Genomic DNA, 15792 nt, shown 5'->3' with positions numbered 1-15792 from the left:
GGGGGGGGAACACACAGAAAGTGGGAAGCACATTCAGTTAATTACAGAGAATCTCCGTGTTTGTGTATGTGTACACAAGGGTGTGTGTGCATGTGTGTGTGCAAGTATATGGAGGCCAGAAGACAACCTCAGATGTCATCCCTCAATGGCCCATCCCCCGCAAAAAAAATCTCACTTAGCCAGGCATGGTGGCACACGCCTTTAATCCCAGCACTCGGGAGGCAGAGGTAGAAGGATTGCTGAGTTCAAGGCCACCGTGAGACTACACAGTGATTTCCAAGTCAGCCTGAGCTAGAGTGAGACCCTACCTAGAAAAAAAAATAAAATCTCTCACTAGCTTAATGTTTGTCTAATCAGGCCAGACTGGCTGGCCAGTGAGCCTCTCTGGGGTTCTAAACCCTTGGATTTATTTTTAAATGTAGGATCTGAGGATTGAGCTCAAACCCTCATGCTTGCAAAGAAAGCACTTTACCAAGTAAACTGTCTCCCCAGCCCAGTAATAGGGAATCTGGAGAGAATTTTGCAAGCAGGTTTGTGAGGGAACAGGAGGGAGTTCAGTTTCTAAAGAACAAGGCTTCTTGTGTTTGTGTGGAGTCTAGAAACCTCATTAGGAATGTGCATGTCCACTTCTTTGAAACTTACACCCTTCCTGGAAAGAAATTGAAACTTACACCTCCTGGGAAGAAACTACAACACAGCAAGGCCCAGTGGTTTACCTAAGACCACACAGATAGTAAGCTAAAGAGTTAAGGACCAGATGCCCAGGCCTGGGGGCTCTAAGTCAAAGCAGTTCTCTAGTTTCCATACCCACCTCTTTGGAGCATATGTCATCATTTCTTGAGGAGAAACATGAGATTAATGACCATATATTCTGTTTGGTTCCGTTTGTTTTGCTTTGAGTCAGAGTTTCTATGTAGCCAAGGCTGGCCTCAACCTTTCCATCCTACTGCCCCCACCTCCCAAGTTAAGAGAGTTGCCACCAGGCCTGGCTGTTGACCTTCTACTTCCTCCCCAGGAACCTCTTCCTTCCAAAGTGACTTGAACAATATGTTAAAGTTAAAATCATTGTTCTTCCACTTAAATGATTTATTGTTGCGTTTAGAATTAAAAATTCACAGTTGAGCCAGACATGGTGGCACACGCCTTTAATGCCAGTGTTTGGGAGGCAGAGGTAGAAGGATCACTATGAGTTTGAGGCCACCCTGAAATTCCAGAATGAATTCCAGGTTAGCCTAGGCTAGAATGAGATCCTACCTCAAAAAAAAAAAAAAAATTCAAAGTAGAGGGCTGAAGAGATGGCTTAGTGGTTAAGGTACTTGCCTGCAAAGCCAAAGGACCAAGGTTCAATTCCCCAGGCCCCACATAAGTGAGATGCACAAGGTGGCACATGCATGTGGAGTTCATTTGCAATAGCTGGAGGCCATGGCACACCCATTCTCTCTCTGTGTCTCTCTCTCTCTCTGTCTCTCTCTAACTCTCTCTCGTTTGCTTGCTTGCTTTGTCTGCCACTCTCTCTCTCTCTCAAATAATAAAAAAATTACCATACTTTTTAAAAGTTCAGAGCTGGGCATGGTAGCACAAGTCTTTAATCCCAGCACTTGGGAGGAGAATTTCCCTGGGTTCAAGGCCACCCTGAGACTACATAGTGAATTCCAGGTCAGCCTGGGCTAGAGCGAGACCCTATCTCGAAAAACCAGAAGGAAAAAAAGTCAAAATATGCCTCATTTTGGTTTTGCTTTTAGCCTTTAGAAAGCATATTATTTATTTACTTATTTACAAACACAGAGAGAATGACAAGGGAACACCAGGGCCTCCAGCCACGGCAGACATACTCCAGACATATGTGCCACTTTGTGCATCTGGCTTCGCAGGGGTACCAAGGAATGAACCTCAGGCTGTCGGGCTTGGCAAGCAAGTGCCTTTAACCATCTCTGCAGCCTCTTTAGCTTTCACTGACAACCTCTGTGCACAGAGGAAATAAACCATGATTGTAATCCCCTCCCACCAGCCTCACAATTTCTCTCCCATCTTCTTTCCACTGGCTTCCTCCTCTTTCTAATAGTCTCTCTTCTATGTTGATGCCATCATTTTCCCCTACTAGGCAGGTCTTGTGTAGGTAGCATCAGCCACTGTGAAAAAGATGGGCATTATCTTGACTCCTGTATCACTGTGCTTGAATCACACTAGAGTGCTTTCTCTTCTTTAAATATGTCCCAGGGTCTTTGCATCGACCCTCTTCCCTTGGAATCTTCTTAGCCCCACATAGTCTCATGGCTACTCCTTTGTCATCATCCGTGTGTGTGTGTGTGTGTGTGTGTGTGTGTGTGTGTGTGTGTGTTTCTATCTATCAGTGTTTTGAGTGGCCTAATGTGAGTTCCCCCTTGATTTATCAAATTGAACACTTACCATGTGCTAGGTATGGTGGCTACATACATCAGATACTAAGTCAGACAAAGATCATTTCTCAGTGTTGTAAACATCCCAAAACTAGAAAATGCTAATAAAAATTTTTTAAAAATACATACCTTTTTGTTTAAAAAAAAAAAAACATGCTCCATAAGCCACAGCAGATTCACAAACCATCTTAACTAGAATATCCTTCACTAGAATGGTGGAATTAGAAGCAATTAAAAAGATCAAGATATAGCCGGGCATTGTGGCGCACGCCTTTAATCCCAACACTTGGCAGGCAGAGGTAGGAGGACTGCTGTGAGTTTGAGGGCAGCCTGAGACAACATAGTGAATTCCACACCCTACCTCAAAAAAAAAATAAAATAAAATAAAATGTAAAAAAGATCAAAATGTAGGGAAGCAATCCTAGTTATGCATAAGGATTCATGGGAGCGCAGTGCTGCCGATGGCCCACAACATCCAAGATATAAAAAACCCACACGATGGAACCGTGTCACCAATCTAAACAGAATATTTAAAGTCACAAACAAAAGTTTAAGATGTGGATGCTATACAAGTAGGTAAGATTACAATGCTGGCTCTCACCAACAGAATTCTTTTCTTCTATGCTAATTGAATCACCGATTTTTACCTGGGCCTTCATGTGCCATTTTTACAATTAGGTGTAAGATGTAGCCAAGTTCTGTACTGTTCAATTCAGTGGACACCCAAAACACGGCTATTGTAATAAATCAAAATTAATGATATTTAAACTTCAGCTCCCCCATCACATTAGACACGGTTCAAGGGTTTGATCACCACATGTGGCTGGTGGCTGCCTTACTGGACAGGGCAGATAGAGAGCATCCCATCACCATAGAAAATTCTATCGGGGGCTGGAGAGATGGCTTAGCGGTTGAGCGCTTGCCTGTGAAGCCTAAGGACCCCAGTTCAAGGCTTGATTCCCCAGGACCCACGTTAGCCAGATGTACAAGGGGGCACACGTGTCTGGAGTTCGTTTTCAGTGGCTAGAAGCCCTGGCATGGCCACTCTCCTCTCTCTCTCTCTCTCTCTCTCTCTCTCTCTCTCTCTCTCTGTCTCTTTCTTTCTCTGTCTGTCACTCTCAAATAAATAAATAAATAAATAAAAAGAAAGAAAGAAAGAAAATTCTATGGGGCAGCTGCAATGTAGACACTATGATAGCAGTTTTTAAAGCTCTGACTGGGAATCCACACATGGGTAGAATAACTGGAGAGAAAGAAAAAGAGATGAAGAAAGACAGAAAGAACTAAAAATAAGACAACTAAATGTCAATAGTTATATCTAAAGACAGGACGCCAGACGATTTTATTTTCTTCTTTATGTCCATCCTACTGTTAAAATATTTGACAACTTACATGCATGACTTTTTTTGTTTTTTGGTTTTTCAAGGTAGAGTCTCACTTTAGCCCAGACTGACCTAGAATTCACTCTGTTCTCAGGGTGGCCTTGAACTCATGACAATCTTCCTACTTCTGCCTCCCAAGTGCTGGGATTAAAGGCGTGCACCACCATGCCCGGCTGCATGACTTTTTATATCTTATGGAAGCATTATTCCCATGTGATAAGATTGATTCATTAGTGGACTAGAGAGATGGCTCAGCAGTTAAAGGCACTTGCTTAGAAAGCCTGAACAGTACCTACATAAAGCAAGATGTACAATGTGGTGCATACATCTGGAGTTCATTTGCAGTGGCAAGAGGCCCTGGCACACCCATATTCTCTATCTATAAATCTGTATATTAAATAAAACAATAAAAGCATTTTAAAAAACAGAATCATTAGTATATTGTTAGATATATCTTAGTAAATTGATGAAGTTGTGCAACCATCACCCAAATCGTTTTAGAACATTCTCACAACTCCCAAAACTTTCCATATTGAATTGTGTCCCACCTTCATTCCTTCCGCAACCCCAGGAGACCATTCATATTATATTAAATTTAAAGTGTTTTTGAGACATCCCAGTTTTGTCAAGCTCTATTTGTTCAGCCCGAGTGGAAACCTGGGTCCATATTTCATTGTGAATCTTCTTCAGGAAGGTCCTACTGTAAGGCTCCAAGTCTCCATAGGAGTTGAACGTGGAAATCGTCTCTCCAGAAGGGTAGGAGGCGACGTTTTCCAGCTGTGTATTGTTGGCCCCTCGGATGCTCATGGCAAACATGGTTACGCCCTCTAGGCGAAGGTCTAGCGCCGCCTCACGCACCTCATCATCTGACGGCCTGTGGGTGACCAGCACTGCAATCTGAGGGACGCCCTATGCCCTTCTGCTACCCCCAGACTCCGAGAAACCTTCTTTCCTCATCTGTTCAATGGCAGCCCCAACATTGGACTTCCCAGCCTTGAGGGACAGCTTCCTGATTTGTTGCTGGAACTCAAACTGGTTGGTGCTTGACTTCAGAAAAGAAATAGCCTCGGGGCTGCTGCGGTAGCTCATCAGTCCAAGGCGCATGCAATTGTCCTTTACGTCTATGGAGCTGGTAACGTTCTCCAGGAACTTCTGCAGGCCCCTTAAGTTCTGTGTGGTCCCAACCGACTGGTCCACCAGGAACACAAGGTCGGCAAGTGAATCTTTCTGACAGGATATGGGAAAGGCATCTATGGAGAGAGAAAAAGTGGGAGGGTTAGGGTAAGCCACCGGCCGACCGGTGAGGAGAGAGTACTTTACTGATTGCTAAAAGGCACCGATGAAAGGGGCTGGCGAGATGGCGCGGTGGGCAAGAGCCCTTGCTGCACAGGCGTGAAGACATGGGTTCGGTTCCCAGCTCGCACGGAAAAAGCCAGGTGTGGCTGTGCGCAGAGACCAGTAACTCCAGCACAGAAAACAGGCAGTCATGAAAGGCATGGTCAGTGCTGTTTCAACTTAGTTAGTTAGCTAACGATCAAAATTCTGGAAAAGATTTACAAGGTTATTGAATGCAAAGCCTTCACATATGTTTCCCTGTCTGTGGCAGATTTCTATTCACCAATCTTCCTTCCATGGTCCACAACCAAAACTTCCACAATCATCTCCATGGCCACCCACCATAACCAGTATGACCACCCACCATAACCAGTATGACCACCCTCACCATACCAGTATGACCATCCACCATAACCAGGATGACCACCCTCACCACAACCAGTATGACCACCCTCACCACAACCAGTATGACCACCCACCATAACCAGGATGACCACCCCCAGCATAACCAGGATGACCACCCCCACCATAACCAGGATGACCACCCTCACCATAACCAGTATGACCACCCCCACCATAACCAGTATGACCACCCTCACCATAACCAGTATGACCACCCACCATAACCAGTATGACCACCCCGATCATAACCAGTATGACCACCCTCACCATAACCAGTATGACCACCCACCATAACCAGTATGACCACCCACCATAACCAGTATGACCATCACCTCCACCACCACCCCACACCCACCTTTCACTGTCATGACCACCCTCACATACCAAGATGCAGCAAGGAGTTAGCAGACACAGTTCTGACCTCGAGAAGCTCACCCTCTACCAGAACTACACTACAGTATTTCAGGAGCTAATGCTGCGAAGGAAGCAAAACATGTGGCTTGACTGAGTGGCTGTGCTGGTGATGCAGTTGAGGGCAGGACTAACTCCACCTACTTGACACATAAGTCAGGGAGGACGCCTCTAGGAGATCCCATTTGAGTCAAAATATGAATGAAGGGTTCAAGCATGTGGAATTTGAAGAAAGAAGGATTCTGATAGAAACACTACCAAGAGGTGGGAACAAGCAGGAAGTATGGAGTGACCTGAGCTGGCCAGTGAGGGGAAATGATGCTGGATGAGGTTAGAGGTGATCTGGGAGGCATGTTCTAATGTAAATCTCTTAAGTGTCCCTCTGGTAGCTGAAGATGAATTCAGGCATAACAATTAAGAAACAGCTGTTGTAGTATAACCATGTTCCAGTAAATAATCCCTTGTGTATTCACAAGGAAGCAAAAGAGAGAAAGAAAGAGAGATGAAAGCAGTGGAGAGAATTTGTTAGGATGAAGAAAGAGTCCATTGGGGTTAGAGTAGGGGAAGAAAGAGTAATAGGCAAATGTATGATCAACATGCAATAGGCATGTATGAAATTGTCAAAGGAAAAAAAATTTGAAGAAGTAACTGCTTTCATCCAGAAAAGAGATGATTCTAGAAAGGATCATAGCAGCTAAGACAGAGCAACAGGTCAGTGTTGAGAGCCATGATTCATAAGTAGAACAGAAAACTCGTTATGTTGTACAGAAAAGAAAAATCAATGAGAGGAACTCCTGGGCTTTGGACTTGAACACCTGAGTAGGTGCTGGGAGTGTCTTTTTCTAAGGTAGGGAAGATAGAAGATAGTGGGAAGAACAAGTTATAGGTGGGACTCAAGAGTTCCATTTCAGACAGGATGAGTCTCAGATACCACTGGGCATCCAAGAGGAGATGCCACACGCAGTTGTTTGCAAGAGCCTAGAATCTACAGCAAAAGATGTCATGTTCCCATAGAACATCTGCTCCAAGCCCTGGTGGACGAACCCCTATGTCTAGAAAGTGCAGCCAAGAGATGAACTGTCTTTCCATGATCTACCAATCAGCCTCTCTGATCTCAGAGGGCAGAAGGCACGTCTTACCTATCTCTATCCCCTCAGTGTCTGGCACCTGGTGTGAGATCAAAAATATGTGTTGAGTTAAAAGTGAGTTCTCATAAATCTCCCAATCTACTCTGAATCCCACACATGACTAACCCAGACTCCCAGAAGAACTGGCTTAGGTCAGCATGTATTTGCTAATAGCTGTTACTATCAACAGTAGTAAACAGACACCACACAAGCAACCTCACCCATATTATAAGAAAAAACACTGTGACCCTCACTTTACACATAAGAAAGAAATAGCTCAGAGGTAAAGTAACTTACTCAAGCTTCTCTTTCAATTTTTAAATTTTAAATTTTTTTTGTTTTGTTTTAGAGAGAGCAAGAGAGACACACAGAGAGAAAGGAGAGAAAGAGAGAATCAGTACACCAGGGCTTCAGCCACTGCAGTCAAACTCCAGATGCTTGCTCCACCTAGTGGGCATGTGAGACCTTACACTTGCCTCACCTTTGTGCATCTGGCGTCTGGCTTATGTAGGATCTGGAGAGTTGAACATGGGTCCTTAGGCTTCACAAGCAAGCGACTTAACCACTAAGCCATCTCTCCAGCCCAATTTACTCAAGGTTCTAGGCAGCCCATTCAGACATGGTTTGAAGTCAGACATTCCTGACTATACAGCAAAGACTCAACCCCTGAAAGGCAAGAAGAGAGTTCTGTCCAGCAATACCTCGTCTAGTTCTACTGTGAGATTATTTAGGAGGAGAGAAGCATGATGAGCCTATGCAGCCTTCTAAGATGATGGCATTCCTCCAGCTAAGAAGCCACCTAAGGAATTAGAGGATGCCATGGCTGGGCGTGGTGGCACACGCCTTTAATCCCAGCACTTGGGAGGTAGAGGTAGGAGGATTGCTGTGAGTTCGAGGCCACCCTGACACTCCATAGTGAATTCCAGGTCAGCCTGGGTTAGAGTGAGACCCTACCTCAAAAAAACAAAAAAAACAAAAAAAAAAAGAATTAGAGGATCCCAAGGACCCCAAGGTGGGATATCACAAGATGTTTCTTGCACATACCCTAAGAATTTGTTGGGGTATCTATATTTTCCTCAAGGAAGGGGGTAAGGGAAGGGGACTTCCCAATGCCTCAGGGTCAGCATCAACTGTGAACAAAGCCTTCTCTTCCAGGCTTACCCCATAAAGCCTCTGGGTTTATGCTTCCTTGGGTAACCTTCCATCATTTTGCCCCTCTAGCCTCTGTATGCTGATTCCTAGAGCACGTTGGAGGTCACACTTGAAGTTGAGAAAGTCATCACCCACCCAAATATTCAACTATGGGAACATCAACTGGTACCTTAAGCACTTGCCAAGGAATATTACAAGGGATATAAAATTTATTTGTTATCTAAGCCTAGCTTGATCTGACTTTGAGAAAAAAAAAAAAAGACAACCATTCCATGGCTAAAGCTACAGAAGTGAGAGAAAATAGACCACGCAGAAAGAAAGCGACAAGATCAAATCAATTCACAAAACAAACGGGGGTTCTGGTGAAGGGCCCAGAGAGATGTTTCACTCCTCCACAATAGGAATGCCGGGTTAGGGCATTACCTGGATCATCTGACCTTGAAATGAAGCTACTTTGCACCACACCAGGTGGCTTCTGGTTTGTTTGGTGTTTTTTTTTTTTTTTTTTTTTATTTTAACATTTTGTATATTTTTAAGCAGAGAGAGGTGGTGGGGGAGAGAGAGAATGAATGTCCATGCCAGAGCCTCTTGCCACTGCAAACTCCAGATGCACATGCCACTTTGTGCACCTGACTTTACACACATACTGGAGAATCGAACCCAGATCATCTGGCTTTGCAAGCAAGAGCCTTTAGCCACTGAGCCAACTTCCCAGCCCCCAGGGGGCTTCTTGAGTCTTCAGAGCTGTCATCAGCGCAGCACACTGTGCAGAGCCCTGGAGCCATGACTGGCCTGTTCGCTTGCCCATCAACACAACGTGTGCAGCTTCCCAGCTTATGTTTCTCGTTTCTAACTGGTGCATTCTGGGATGCCGGTATTTGTTCTCGAGGGCATTCTGCTTTGAAATCATGGAGAATGCACTGAAGAAACAAGTAAATCATTTTTAAATGAGAAGCTTTAAGTCGGGCTTAGGCATTCCTTTTTGGGCCTTGTGGTCGTTTGATTCAGGTGTCCCCCATAAACTTAGGTGTTGTGAATGCTAGCTCCCCAGCTGATGGATATTTGGGAATTAATGCCTCCTGGAGGGAGTGTATTGTTGGGGGCGGGATTATGGGTTTTATAGCCAGTTTCCCCATGCCAGTGTTTGGCACACCCTCCTGCTGCTGTGGTCCACCTTATGTTGGCCAGGGGGTGATGTCCACCCTCTGCTCATGCTATCGTTTTCCCCTGACATCGTGGAGCTTCCCCCCAAGCCTGTGAGCCAAAATAAATCTCTTTTTCCCAGAAGGTACTCTTGGTTGGGTGATTTCTACCAGCAATGTGAACCGGACTGCAACAGGCCTAGAATCTGAAAGCAGTTGAGGAGAACTATATGATATAAAGATGTCCCAGGAGCTGGAAGGGAGGCAGCCTTGGCACCTGCTGTTTAAGGCTAATAGGAGATGGCTTCTGGCCTGGGAATCCGAACCCCAAAGGAAACCAGCAGCAATGGTTAGGGTCAGTATAACCCTTATGTAGTTTTGCACACAACCAACATAAACATGGGTGATGGAGACTTGGAGCAAGGGAGAGGATAAGTCCATGGGACATACCTGGGGGCTCTTAGAAAATAAGCTGGGGAGAACTTCATCTAGGAGGCGTGATATATGAGGTCTTGGATTAAATGAGGGAGGGTGCTGAGCCAGTTTAATTTGAACTGCTTCTAGTTGCTCTCATTCACACCCGTAAGTGTGTCAAAATTATGCCCAGTATTTCTTTAATTTAAAGATGGACTTTATGGGCTGGAGGCTTAGCAGTTAAGCACTTGCCTGTGAAGCCTAAGGACCCTGGTTCGAGGCTCGGCTCCCCAGGACCCACGTTAGCCAGATGCACAAGGGGGCGCACGCGTCTGGAGTTCGTTTGCAGAGGCTGGAAGCCCTGGCACACCCATTCTCTCTTTCTCTCTATCTGCCTCTTTCTCGCTCTGTCACGTTCAAGTAAATAAATAAATAATTGTTTTAAATTAAAAAAAAAAAAGATGGACTTTACCAGCTTGTCCAACCTGCATACAACACAAAACAACTAGGAGTACAGCCCAACACTTTTTGTGGACTGACAGCATTATTATCACCATGTCAAAACGTTGCACATCTCTGTGTCTCCTGGAAGTTACTCGTTTAATAACAGCATGTGTCAGTTACTTTCTCATTGTTGGTGGGCAGGGGGAGAATATTCATTCAGAAGCAGTTTAAGAAAGACAAGAGCTTATTTTTGGCTTCAAAAGGAAAGCCCATGGGCTGGAGAGATGGCTTACTGTTAAGACACTTGCCTGCAAAGCCAAAGGGCCCAGGTTTGATTCCCCAGGACCCACGTAAGCCAGATGCACAAGGTAGGTGGTTGCATGCATCTAGAATTCGTTTGCAGTGGCTGGAGGCCCTGGCGTGCTCATTCTCTCTCAAATAAATAAATAAAATATTTAAAACATATTTTTTAAAAAGAAGGAAAGGGGGCTGTAGAAATGGCTTAGTGGTTAAGCGCTTGCCTATGGAGCCTAAGGATACCAGTTTGAGGTTTGATTCCCCAGGACCCACGTTAGCCAGATGCACAAGGGGGCACACGCATCTGGAGTTCCTTTGCAGTAGCTGAAGGCCCTGCGGCGCCCATTCTTTCTCTCTCTCTCTCTCTCTCTGCCTTTCTCTCTCTGTCTGCCACTCTCAAATAAATAAAAAATAAACAAAAAATGTTTAAAAAAAAAAAAAGAAGAAGGAAAGTCCATGTCATGGCAGGGAAAGACTGGCAGGAACAGGAAGCAGAGTGAGAGTGAACAGCAAGCAAGATGGGCTTAATATCCCAAGACCCTCTCCCTGTGGCACTTCCTTCAGCCATGCACCTCCTAGAGATGCCACAACCTTCCCAAACAGTGCCACCCACCAAGGATTAAGTATTCAAATGCATGAATCTATGGTGGGCATTTTGCATTCAAACCGCCGCACAACTCTTCAGGGAAAAAAAAATTATTAAAACACTATTGAATAACATGTCCTAATATCGAATGGATAAGATGCCCTGGTGCTTTGCAAAGATGCATCTAGTATTCTGTTTTCTTTTCTTTTAAAAGTTTTTTAAAATATTTATTTATGAGAAAGAGAGAAAGACAGAGAGAGAGAAAGAGAGTTATTTCAAAGGGAAGAAATGGTGACGGCATGGATGCACCACAGCCCACTGCATTGCACTGGCAAACACTGAGGGTCTTCCCTCTGCTTCGAGTTTGACACAAAGTACAAACGCGTGTTCGTGAGTACCTCCTTCAGCGGTTTCTCATGCGCAGTCGGTGTTGCTACTGCTACTGGATGGGCAATGGCTGAGTTATGGTTCAGTCTCACAAAAGGAAAAGGGAAAGACATCAGGTGAGTTTCCTATTTGTGTGACTGTAAGACTTTCGCTCACTTAATCAATAAGGAATAGAACACCAGAGTCTGGGAAAATGGCTCAGTGGTTAAAGGCTCTTGCTTAGAAAACCTTCTGGCCCAGGTGCCCCTCCCCAGCCACCCATGTGCAGCCAGATGGGCACTCATTGGCAGCAGCATGAGACCCTGGCATGCATGCATAGCTTCCCCCAACCCACACATACACATAAATAAGTGTATACATTTTAAAATGAAAACAGGGGCTGGAGAGATGGCTTAGTGGTTACAGGGCCAAAGGACTCAGGTTTGATTCCCCAGGACCCACGTAAGCCAGATACACAAGGTGGCACATGTGTCTGGAGTCCGTCTGCTAGATGTCCTAGCTCTCTCTCTGTCTTTCTCTCTCTCTCTCTCTGTCTTTCTCTCTCTCTCATAAATAAATAAATATTTTTAAAAATTTTTATAAGAAAAGAAAACAGAATACCAGCTCATTGTGTAGGCCCAAATAATACACAAACTTCCAATTTTGCCCTTTGTGGCACTGCCCTTTCGTGGCTACAGGACAGGGACAGACATAGAAAGTGATCATTAGAGGACATACTGTTGTCCAAGAAACTGTGGGAGGGAGCCCAAAAAAGAAATAGTGAAAGCACTCTGAGAGAATAAGAACACAGGGCTGGGATATAAAGGTAGAGGGAGTCATTCCACTGAAAGAAGGCAACGGAGGACGACAGGGCCCCTGACCGAGAGGACAGGGGCAGAGGCACAAAGAAGAGGGTGGCATGCGGAATTTCCCACTGCTTCCACATGGCTAGTCATGGAAACCAAGTAGGAGCTCTGATGGGTAGAAGTAGACAGAAACAGTGCCCATGGGTTTGGGCACCTCTTCAGCCCAGGGCTTCCTTACCTGTTCCGTTGGCATCAGCCACAGCTGCTGCCTCCCGGTGCTTGACCACGTCCCTGATGATCTGCGTCATGTTGGAGGAGAACGTGCTGAGGTCTCTGACCGTCCGGAGGTTGAAATGAAACCCGGATGTGGCCATGGCCTTCAGGTTGTCCTCAGAAGCCTTCTGCACCCCCACCGAGATGATCTTCACCCCGCCTCCCCGCAGGGCCCTCGAGGCCTCTTCCACATCGTCCTCAGACTCGGCTGAAGCCAGGACCACCAAAACCGGGGGGAACTGTTTCTTGTCTCTCCCGTTTGTGGGAGCAGAGAAGTAGGTCCTGTGAGCCTCCTGCAGGGCGTGTCCTATCTTCAGGGAGCCGCCCATGAACCCCAGGTTCTTCTTGAGGTGGTTCAGCATGGGGCTCCTGCTCTTGAAGGTGTCCAGGTGGAACTCGAGGTGGAGAGCGTCGCTGTACTGCGCCAGGGCCACGCGGTACTTGTTGGCCTCTATGGGGAGGCTGCTGATCATCTTGCTGATGAAAGTTCTCACAAATGGAAAGGACTTAATCCCCAGGCGGTCGGAGCTGTCCACCAGAAAGACCACATCTGCGTACTCAGGACCTGGCCCTGTCCAAACAAAAAAAAAAAAGTGAAAAAAAAAAGTCTGGCTTTGGTCTGGTCTACAGATCACTCCGGAACATAAATTGCTACCATCGTCCCTCTTTGAGGCAAGAAAACCAGTTTTTGGACTCCCCTATGTGTCCATCATTTGATCACGCAGCATGCCCAAGAAGCATCGCATTTATCTCAGCTTACATCTCAGGGAACATCAAGGCAGGGAAGGCATGGCAGCAGAAACGGGAGGCTGGCTGGGCACATTGCACCCATCGTCAGGAAGCAGAGGATGAAGATGGAGATGAAGGCCAGCTCCCAGTGGCCCACTTCTTCTAGGAAAGCTCTGCCTCCTAAAGGTTGGGCAGCCTTCCAAATAGCACCGCCAGCCGGGGACCAAGTGTTCAAACACGTGAGCCTGTGAGGGGCATTTTATACTCGAACCACGACAGAGGTAGAGGGAAGAGGGCACTAGGAAGAACTTCTTGGATGGAGAGGCTCTGGGAAACCAGAAAATGCAGCGCCGCTGTGAACCGGGGCAGGTAACGCTGACAACTGGGGTGGGGGTGGGTGCACCCGCCTCGCAGAGAGACAGTGGGCAGGGGAGCAGCACCCACCCTGTCGACACTAGTAGTTTCTAACTATTGTTTCAAAACACAGCGAGGTGCCGGACAGGAACAGGGAGCTCTTTTGCACATCCACTCAGAAATTCATCAGGAAATCCTCAAGATGGCACAGAGCACCATTAAACACGCTTCCATGCAACGATGTGTAAAGTTGAATAGGACCAAAGTGCATGATAACACACACATGAAAATGTCATAATGAAACCTATTATTTTGTACAGTGAATATTCACTAACAAGAATATTTCTTTGAGGGCCGGAGAAATGGCTTAGCAGTTAAGCGCTTGCCTGTGAAGCCTAAGGACACCGGTTCAAGGTTCGATTCCCCAGGACCCACGTTAGCCAGTTGCACAAGGGGGCGCATGCATCTGGAGTTTGTTTGTAGTGGCTGGAGGCCCTGGTGTGCTCATATTCTCTCTCTCTCTCTCTCTCTCTCTCTCCCTCTCTCTCTCTCTCCTTTTCTCTCTCTGTTTGTCATTCTCAAATAAACAAAAAATGAACCTAAAAAGTTTAAAAATATTTCTTTGAACCATGAGTTTTAGTAATCACACTTTAGAGAAACTTAACCTTCATATCACACATACACTCAGAGTATCCCTTGGCTAAAATGTTTGGAACGCAAAGTGTTTTAGAGTTTGTATTTTTTTAATTTTGATATATTTGCATATACATAATGATATATCTTTGGGTATGAACCGACTAGAAACACAACATGCATTTATGCTTCATATACATGTAACCTCAATGCTAATTTTATATAACATTTAGTGTCTCTGTATTTTGACTCAATTTTGTCACATGAAGTCAAGTGTGAAATTTTCCACTTATGGTGTCACGTTGGGGCTTAAAACATTTTGTATTTTGGACCAAATCAGATTAAGGACTCTCAGATTTGTGATGGTCAGTGCAGTGGTGTAAGTATAAAGTGTTCCCATAGCCTAAGGCATTTGTGAGTCAGGCCCCTACCTGGTCCCCAACTGGTGGAGCCTTTGGACACAGAGCTTGGATAGAAGGGCGTGTCACGGGGGGTGGACCTTAAGTTTTATTAGACCAGATCACTGAGTGTTCAGAGCTAGCTCACGCAGACTATTTCCATTCTGCTGCTGGGACAAGATGTGACACCCCAGCTGCCTGTTCTCCCACGCTTTCCCTGCCTTGATGAAGCTTTCTCTCAAAACTGTAAGGCAAAATAAACCCTTTCCTCCCATAAGCTGCTTCCGGTTGGGAGTTTGTCTCAGGAACATGAGGGTAAGTGCTACACGCGCGTATTTACTATTTGTAAGTGTAAAAAGCAATGGCTTAGCCACAAAACTACTTTAGAGCCTGCATTCTGTGGGAAGTTTTCGTCTGTCCACTTAACTATCATTTATTATGGGCTTACTGACATGGAGAACATTGGGACTTAAGCAAATCAATGGATGAAGTTTTTCTAGCCAGGTACACATAACTTGTGGGTGGCATCCGTAGCTTTGCCCCACCTTTGAGAGGTTACGTTTATTTGATATTGTGTACAATGCCTACTGCTGAATGCTGTGCACTTTTTTTTTTCAAGAAGAAAATGGTTTATTTTCAGTTTCCAATTTCCAGGGGAAATTTCATAATGGGGAATCCATGGTGACAGGGGAAGAAAGCTGGCTCGTCCTGTACCCTTTTATTTGCCAGGAAAAAAAAAAAATCTTTATTTCTCTCTACTTATCAAAGTTTAATGAATCATAAAGAAGGTTTGTTTTTCTCAAATTATAATAACCATAAAAGTATGCTTGTTACCTGGACTCTGGTGTGCCAATGTTTTGGCCCAAAGGATTAGAAGAGCTGCAATTATCCGGATATTCATTTTATCAGTGAAGGTTTCTTGCTTTTATTCTGCAAAAAGAATGTAATGTGACTTATATGCGATATTGTCTACCAGGAACTAAATATCAGGATAGTTGGGTTAGTGCACAATATACTGAAAAGAACTATTTCTCAAGGATGGTGGGTGTATTCACAAAACATTCAAGCATTTGGAGCAGTCAAGAGCAAGTGGAAGTTGGCCAGTAGTCATGGTAAAGGCAGCAGCAGGAACGATGGCAATAGCA

At 45.2% G+C, this 15792-nt stretch overlaps 1 protein-coding gene across 1 annotated transcript in view; it reads right to left on the bottom strand.

The window, feature by feature from the left end:
- Window positions 1–15548, bottom strand: part of Col6a5 (collagen type VI alpha 5 chain) — a 119706-nt gene extending 104158 nt beyond the window's left edge. Inside the window, 3 exon segments of the mRNA XM_045136651.1 lie at window positions 4399–5028; window positions 12499–13104; window positions 15482–15548. Of these exon segments, the coding sequence (XP_044992586.1) occupies window positions 4399–5028; window positions 12499–13104; window positions 15482–15548 (1303 nt within the window).
- Window positions 15549–15792: the final 244 nt, after the last annotated feature.

The sequence above is a fragment of the Jaculus jaculus genome, chromosome 17, assembly GCF_020740685.1.
Source record: "Jaculus jaculus isolate mJacJac1 chromosome 17, mJacJac1.mat.Y.cur, whole genome shotgun sequence".
In the NCBI taxonomy this organism is placed as follows: Eukaryota; Metazoa; Chordata; class Mammalia; order Rodentia; family Dipodidae; genus Jaculus; species Jaculus jaculus.
Note: the sequence above shows the minus strand (reverse complement) of the source record. Positions and strands in the feature narration are given on the sequence as shown.